This window comes from Capsicum annuum, unplaced genomic scaffold (genome assembly GCF_002878395.1).
Source record: "Capsicum annuum cultivar UCD-10X-F1 unplaced genomic scaffold, UCD10Xv1.1 ctg4748, whole genome shotgun sequence".
Lineage (NCBI taxonomy): Eukaryota > Viridiplantae > Streptophyta > Magnoliopsida > Solanales > Solanaceae > Capsicum > Capsicum annuum.
Window position 1 is genome coordinate 278,585 of NW_025855126.1, and position 8,261 is coordinate 286,845.

Sequence of the window (8,261 nt, forward strand, 5' to 3'; positions counted from 1 at the left end):
CTTAATCTTTTCTTTATTATTTTACTTTATCTATTGAAAATATAATTATTTCTTTTTTATTTATCGAAAATACTAGTTCTACTGTGTCTTTTGTATTTTTTATATTTTCTAACTTTTGTGCAATTTTTTTGCTTCCTTTTATCCAATCAGTTTTCTTTCTTATTTTATTAATAACTCTTTTTGCTTTTACTTTTCTTTTTCTATTTTAGCCTGCAGTTCAGACCCTTCAATTTTGCTGAAGTCACCCCATAAGGTGAGGAGAAACTGAGTGTTCCTGAAAGTAGCAAAAGTAATTACCATTTGTTTCGGAATCTATTATAAAAGCGCAAGTACTGTAAAGTAGAATCTTCACTATCTCATGTAGAAGGTATACTTACTGATCGTCAGCTATGGTGATGTCTCGACACCTATTTTGAGTGCAACCTACATATTTCTCAGAGCCACAACGGATAACAACTCCTAGAATATCTAGTAGTAAGAAATATGAAGATATATTTAGCATCTATCTGTGCAGGCATATAAATTTCAGTCGTACAATATTTGGCAAGAGTAATATACCAATTCTGCAGAGGGAGTGGGTGTCAGTTGAGCAACAGTGGCTAAAGGTGTGAGATTCAGCTTAGTCGGCGGTGGCAAAGTCTTCTCAATCTTGTCGTTGGGGTTGATACATTCAACTATTGTTTCCTTATCAAGTATCCAGTAATATGTATGTATTGGTCGAGCATATGATTTTGGCAAATCCTTTACCCATGCAGTCGAGATCAGGTAGGAGCTGAGGAGAACCAACTTGTCTGCATAATATGCAATGTCATCTCCATTCACAACAACCTTAATTTGTTGGCCCTGTATATTTGAAATCTTCGGTAAGATGGAGGCAAACATATAATAACTATGCATACGAAAGTATATAGCAGCACTATATAGGTAGGAGCACCTCTTCATCTTCTAAAAGGTGATTTTGAAATAGGATTTGCTTCTCAGGGCTTTTTCTCTCTCGACTAATGTCGACAATCTGGACTTTACATGTCCAATCAAGAGTGTCGGTTGTTATCAGATCGATCCTAGATCTTAGGGCCATATGTAGTGCAAAGGCAGCTGCACACCAATTCGGATAATAAGATGAGAAGGAGCATTATTATATATGTAAGAGGGATGATGAAAGTGCAAAAATCCAAAGAATAAAACAAGCATCTATCAGCATCTTTATGAACATAGGGAAAATCAGAACCATTAAGTTTAGCACAAGAACAAACTGAAAGCTCGAACCTTCCATAAGAAATCATATGCTAAAAAACTTTGTATATACAAGTACATAAAATGGCACAAACATTTCTCACTGTCAATAAATTTGGGGTAAACAATTGAACTGAAACAACTGCATGCAGTTAAATTTCACAATAAATGTAAAATCACCAACAACCATCATGTCTACCTGTCAAAAAATTCTGTGAACAGCCTAACAATAATTGGTGGACGGTAATTTCATAGTAAATACAGAGTCAGGACTTCACAATTAAACATAAAAAGCAACAACCATAAGATATACATTAATAAACTAACCAAACCAATCAACCCCACATCCTAAAAATAACTAAATAAAGGAGGCAGTAAGCATTTGTAGTGACTTAGCTTCTTCAATACTACTACTTGGTTTTTTTTTTTTTAAAATAAAGATAAAGGCCAATAGTTGCTTCTTTTTTACAATTGTGTTATCTAGCCGGCCTGCACGCACCTCAACTGATTCCACTGGTACCTGCGACCTTCTAATATATGAACACAAGTACCCAATAACTCACAAGTTCAAAACTTTTTTGAACACATTGCTTGTCTAGTACAACCATCCATAAGAAATAATCACAAGTTCAATACTTTTTTGAGAACATAGGTTGTCTAGTACAATTAATCATATAAAAGAAATTAATCAACTCACTAAATCACTTAAAAGGTACTGCCCCATATCCCAAAGTAACTAAATGAAGGAGGCAACAAACATTTCTTGTCAATGAAGCTTCTCCAATACTACTTTTTAATTTTTTATGAAGTCAAGTTCAATATTTGCTACCTTTTTTTTAATAATCGTGCTATATGGACCAACTTGAACACATCTCGACCGACTTCATCGGATAACTCAGAAGTTTAATACTTTTTGAAAACATTGCTTGTCTAGTACAATCAGGAATGAAGGTTTTTCACAATGCGATGATGTTAAATTACTAAAAAAAGTCATTTGGAACGGCTGACAATGGGCAAACCTTCCCAATTACTTTACTCTTGCCATACCACAATCCTAAAAAATAGATAAACTATAACAACAACAACACACACAATGTAATTCGATAAATCGAGAGTTTGCCTACAAATATTTAACAATCATACGAAAATAACATATTCTGACAAGGACTACAGAAGTACAGATGCAAAAAATGAAAATACAGCTAGACGTAATTGTAGTGAAAACTCCTAACTAACTAATTGACAATCAATGAACTTGTATCAGTTTATAAGTCTGAGATAGACCTTCACCAGCTTTGCATATAATCTCAATTTTCAGTTTGGTAACATGTATTCCCTCCATCTAATTTTCATTCTACCCATTAGGTACGACTCACAACAACAAGCTATAAAAAGTGGCCGCTGATATGCCTCAACAAAATGATAACAAACAGCTACACTCAATTATCAATATGTCCGATGATATGCCTCAATGAAATCATAACCAAAAGCTTTTCACTCAATCAACTATACACTAAACTTGTTCGATTATATGCGCCAACAAAGTCTTACCAACAACCTATACACTCCATGTGTTCGTCTATAGCCTCAACAAAATCCTCACACCAACTTTTATCCCCAAAAAGGACTGTTCCAGCTGGCAGTTAGGTATGAGACGACACCAAAAACCCACAATCATTGTTCCAGCACAGTGGTTATTTTTTTTTAAACCCACATAAAATTTACTACAATTAGAGAGAAATTACTACAATTACAAGTTACAATAATTACATATGCAGGGATTATAAGGGGATTTTAATACCTTTTTTACAATTTGCGAAAAAGATTGTGGAGGTTGTTTCTTGGTCGGGAGATATTGCGAGAGGAAGAACTGCAATTTTTGGAAAGTGAAGTAAAATTAGAGAAAGTAAAACGATTTAGTGTGTGGCTAAAAATGATAACAGGTGGAAGTAGGAAGAGCCAGTGAATTATATTACAATTACATAACTACCCTTTGATATAATTACGTAATTGTCCTTCGTAGTCACTTCAACAGCCTTTCATATGAGACAAAGTAGCAGTACACCTTTCTTCATTTATATAAAGGAGTAAAGTAATACTCTATCCGTCTCAAATTATATGTCGTCATTTTCTTTTTGATTCGTCCTGAAAAGAATGTCATCTTTCCTTATTTGGTAAGTTTTTAAAAATATAATTACAATTTTACCCTTAATGGTCCCACTTAATTTTAAATACTATCACTTCTTTTTTTATTTGTCTTTTCAATTAAAAGTGGTTCCTCTTAATTTTAAATATTATTACTTTTTTTTTTAAAAAGGATAATTTTATAATTTTAACAAAGTTAATATTTATATGTTAAATATGATATTCGATTAAATGACTATATATAATTTGAGACGAAGGGAGTCATATAGATTATCCCTATTAGTATTATTTAATAGAGGATATTTTCACTAGGTGTATTATCACCAATCCAAGAAAATCTTACCTAAATCGGTCTATACAAAGGGCCGAGGCTCGTCATCTACGTCCCTGGCCTCATTTCTGCCAACCACTTCTCTCTCTCTCTTGTTTTTCTCTGCTGCTAACTCTCCGTACCGAAGAACCGCAACTATGGCAGCTACATTTTCTACTGTAGTAAGTTTCCTTTAGCCTCTCATAAAACTCTCTACTCTTCGTCGATAATTTCGCAGCACCACTTTCAACTATTATGAACTTCGTTTTTCACTTTACCTTCTAAAATTGTTATTTGTCTTGTTAACACAAATTATTGAGCGATTTTTTGTTTTCATTTTAGCTGAGTTGAATTTCTTCTTTTACAGTCGAATTTAGGTTCACTTTCAGCTCCCCGAGTTGCGAACCCTACATATGCTGTTTCTCCCAAGCTGGTGAAATCTTCATTCTCATCATCATGCTTCTTTTCTGGATCTTTGCGTCTCACAACTTCATCGAACCGTTCGGTTTACAGAAAAACCGGAGGTTCATCTGTTTCCATTCAAGCTTCTGCGCAGGTCTGTGCTCGCTGGCTGAGTTAATTCGTTATTTATTGTTATTTTCATCGAAATTTGAAGATTTCAGTTAATATGCTAACTGTTAAGTTAGGAAATGTGTTTTCTAGGGTTCGTGTGATAAATACATTGGTTGCAGATGGCATGTGGTGCTGAGTGTTAGTCCGTCGTCTCGTTTTATGTGACAATACTTGACTGGTTTCTGATTTTAAGATGTTAAATTAGATTTATATATTGTAGTATTAGTGATACTAGAAGAAAATGCACCCAAGGGTGTGACCTGGTGTTCAATATGGGTTGAGCATCATAAGGTCTCAGGTTTAATTTCCAACATAGACAAGGTGATTTCTTATATCTATTTCTAGCTTTGGTGGTTTGAGTTACCTGATACTTGTTTCCACCACCGGTGGGAGGTAGTAGGTATCCCGGGGAATTGGTCGAGGCTTGTGCAAGTTGGCCTGAGAAAAAGTTTTTGTTAAAGATAATGAAAAAAGTAACTGTAGTTTTTGTAATAACGTCTTAACATATCCCAAAATGAAAAAGTATTGTCATGTAATAACATTGTTTTCTTTTGTTAAGTAGCAAAGTGAATTTTGGAAGTGGATATTAAGAGCCTGTTTGGATTGGTATATTGTTGGTGCTTTTAAGACAGTATAGCTTTTAAGCACTTTTGTATATTTTAGGTAAGATAAATAAGTGTTTTTGAGCACTTATTTTTAAGCCAAATAAACAAAAATAAGCCAAAAACCATAACTCATAGGCCCATCCAAACAGGTTCAAGACTTGGAACATGTTTAAAGTGGTTGTGGTTCAGTTTTTAGAAAACGTGGTGTTATGTTGCCTTTTATGTGGGACTAATGTTCCATAGTTTGTTCATTACTTAGTTGACGTTTTTAATTAGTCTGAATGTATTTCTGAAATCCAGGTGACCGACTTGCAATCCAAAGTGACACACAAAGTTTATTTTGATATCAGCATTGGGAATCCTGTCGGAAAGCTTGCTGGGCGAATTGTAATTGGATTGTATGGTGATGATGTGCCCCAGACAGCAGAAAATTTCCGTGCACTCTGCACAGGTTCTTTAGTATATTTTATGTTTTACTCTAAAATTATTATCATTGTCGTTTATGTTCTTATTACTAATGCTTCTTTCGCTGCTGCCTTTATTGTAGTTTTTGTTCTCGTTACCATTATTGCCATCAACTTTTTCCTTATTGCTGAGCTTACTTTCTATCATTTATGTTTTGATTATAATTTGGATTAATTTCTTCCAATCAGGTGAAAAGGGCTTTGGCTTCAAGGATTCTGCATTTCATCGTGTTATTAAAGATTTCATGATTCAAGGGGGTGATTTCGATAAGGGAAATGTAGGTGTCTCAATACTTGGTTTGCGCTTTTTCTATTTGTTCCTCTAGTTGGCATGCTTCTTGACACACACAGACATCCTTCACCGAGTTCATTTTATTTTCTGTAGTACAATAGATGAAGTGTGTTTTGGGATGCTTATTTTTTAGCTTTTTGTTTTTCTTGTTTCTCCTTGAACGAAATTTTATATAAGAGAAATGCAAAATTTGGGATTGGTTTCTTTGCCTCGTGTTTTCTCATTTTCTGCTTGGTGGTTTATCCTTTTGTCTTTTGGATCTGAAATGACTCCAATTTCTACCATGGAAAATCAGAGACAAAAAGGTTGTTTTTCAGTTTGTTTCAGTTCTGTATTTGTGAGATTTCCCTACCCCACTTTGTGAGAATACACTGGGTATGTTGTTATTTGTAAGATTTCCCTGTTACTTATAGCAACATAAGATCTCCGTATTCTGATATAAAATCCTTTTTTAACTAAGTATGTTCAGTGGAATATTGCTTCTACCATATTTGATGGTTCTCTTCAAGTGGAATTTGTATTTCATACAACGTGGCAGTTTTTTTAAAATATGCATAGATTGATTGAGGAGTTCCAGTGTTTGCAGTTCATAATTTGGAAACAATTTCCTGTCTACTTCATTTGAGGTAGTGGTATGGACTGCGTATACTTTACCCTCCCCAGACCCCACTGTGGGAATATACACTGGGTATGTTGTTGAATTTGGAAAATTTTGCTTGCCATGTCTGCACATTGTAATCGTTTCCCCATGCATGGGATTTTTTGTTTGCAGGGAACTGGTGGTAAAAGCATATATGGTCGTACATTTAAGGATGAAAACTTCAAGTGTAAGTTGGATTTTCTTCGTAAAAATTAGCTTCAAGCTCCTTATGGTTAGGGCAATAGTGTAGAGTGTTTTTTTGATGAAATCCTTGTGTTATTACAGTGGTTCATACTGGACCTGGGGTTGTTAGCATGGCTAATGCAGGCCCTAATACCAATGGAAGCCAATTCTTCATTTGCACTGTAAAGGTATGTGGATTGGGAATCTCAATCAGCAGAATATTTTCTTAATATTGGATGTGAAGTCATGATTAAGATAATATTCCCCTCATGCTACAATGGCCATATGAAATGAAAGAGAACTACATATATAATCATGTTTAATAATTTGACCATTGAGAAATCATTTTAGCTGCTCTTAATTCCTATAAACAAATAAACCGCTTGTTTACTTTGTTATTCACATGCTCCTTCTTTCTTTCTTTCTTTCTGAATGTTCTCAGCTATCAGCAAAATCATGTCGTTGAGCTTCTCAATATTTAGTTTTAAATAACACTATTTGTCGAATCAAGATTCTTATCCATTGCCTTTCATGTGTTGTGATAAAGATGTATCTGTCAATTATCATGCTTCAGCATATCTGGACTTTGAATTCATACCAGCTTAAACAAGAATACCATCAAATTATTTCTACTTGACGTTTAAAACTAAACACATACAAGGAAACAGATTAGCAAATTTCACCTGCTTGTGTCAGCAAAATGTATTTCTTTCTCATTCTTACCTTTCCAAAAGAAAGATGTACGTGGAAGTATATAAATTTGGCTATTTTCAGGATTATTCCATAGCAAGCATATTTTAACTAGTATTATAGTTGGGTCACTTGAGGTACTTATTGTCTGACAACAAAATATCCTTCTTTAGAGCAGGGCCTATTTGATTCCTAGCATGTTTTAGATACTATATTGTAGAAAGCGGAACTGCTTTTAGTCAATTGTTGTCTTGACGTGATATTGGATGCATTTATATTTTGGCGCATTGCAGACCCCATGGCTGGATCAGAGGCATGTTGTATTCGGGCAAGTATTAGAAGGCATGGACATTGTGAAATTGATCGAGTCCCAGGAGACTGATAGGGGTGACCGTCCAAGGAAGAGGGTTGTCATCAGTGACTGTGGTGAGCTACCTATGGTATGAGGCAGGAATACAAATATCTAGCACTTTATATTTTCACACAATGGGTATATGGCCGTTGTGAGATATAGAGGATATTCAGTAGTGAGTTTTCATCCAAACCCAAGGCTTTTTTCCTGTTCTTTTTCTGGGCCTCTGTAGGATTTCGAATTACAGGTCAAAAATTCTTACTACCAGTGAGTACGTTGTTTTCCTGTTAACCTGGTTTGCAATTTCAGTTAACATTGAATGTTTATAGATGGTAACAGACTACTGTTGGTTCTCTACGACCATGGATTTGGATTACATTTGTCTTGATTAATGTTGAAGTCGGTCAGGTTGTGTTTCACAAAAACAATGCAAGTGTATCGTCATATTTCCTGAATAATGAGCCAATGATGACAAGAACAGTGGTAGGACATTTTGGTCCTTGTTATGCAGCATAGTTTTGACTGAACAATCAGAACTAATCCACAAGACTGCACCGAGCGCATACTAGATAGCTCCATGTTATTCAAGAAATGTGGCAAATCAAGTTGTGCCTGCTGCTTCTGAGGTTGAGGTGTATTCCAGGCAGAGGGGAAAGTAGTAGTAGATTACTTTCATTATTTACCCTAACACCAAAACTTATACTGTATATATGATGATACAGATTTTGAAATCTTAATATTGACAATTAGAGAACTTGCAGAATTGCATAACGC

The 8,261-nt window shown here is 34.8% G+C and overlaps 2 protein-coding genes across 2 annotated transcripts; one reads left to right on the forward strand and one right to left on the reverse strand.

The window, feature by feature from the left end:
- Positions 1–288: 288 nt before the first annotated feature.
- Positions 289–3,138, reverse strand: LOC124892446. The gene is made up of 4 exons (XM_047403732.1): positions 3,035–3,138; positions 935–1,095; positions 559–843; positions 289–468 (listed from the first exon to the last, which is right to left on the reverse strand). Exons 2-4 carry the CDS (start codon positions 1,076–1,078, stop codon positions 460–462), a joined length of 438 nt encoding a protein of 145 aa, XP_047259688.1. The 5' UTR covers positions 1,079–1,095; positions 3,035–3,138; the 3' UTR covers positions 289–459.
- Positions 3,139–3,611: 473 nt separating this feature from the next.
- Positions 3,612–7,844, forward strand: LOC107876821 (photosynthetic NDH subunit of lumenal location 5, chloroplastic). The gene is made up of 7 exons (XM_016723665.2): positions 3,612–3,870; positions 4,056–4,244; positions 5,167–5,317; positions 5,520–5,608; positions 6,395–6,449; positions 6,548–6,633; positions 7,429–7,844. The coding sequence occupies exons 1-7, from the start codon at positions 3,847–3,849 to the stop codon at positions 7,579–7,581; spliced, it is 747 nt and encodes a 248-aa protein (XP_016579151.1). The 5' UTR covers positions 3,612–3,846; the 3' UTR covers positions 7,582–7,844.
- The last annotated feature ends 417 nt before the right edge of the window (positions 7,845–8,261 follow it).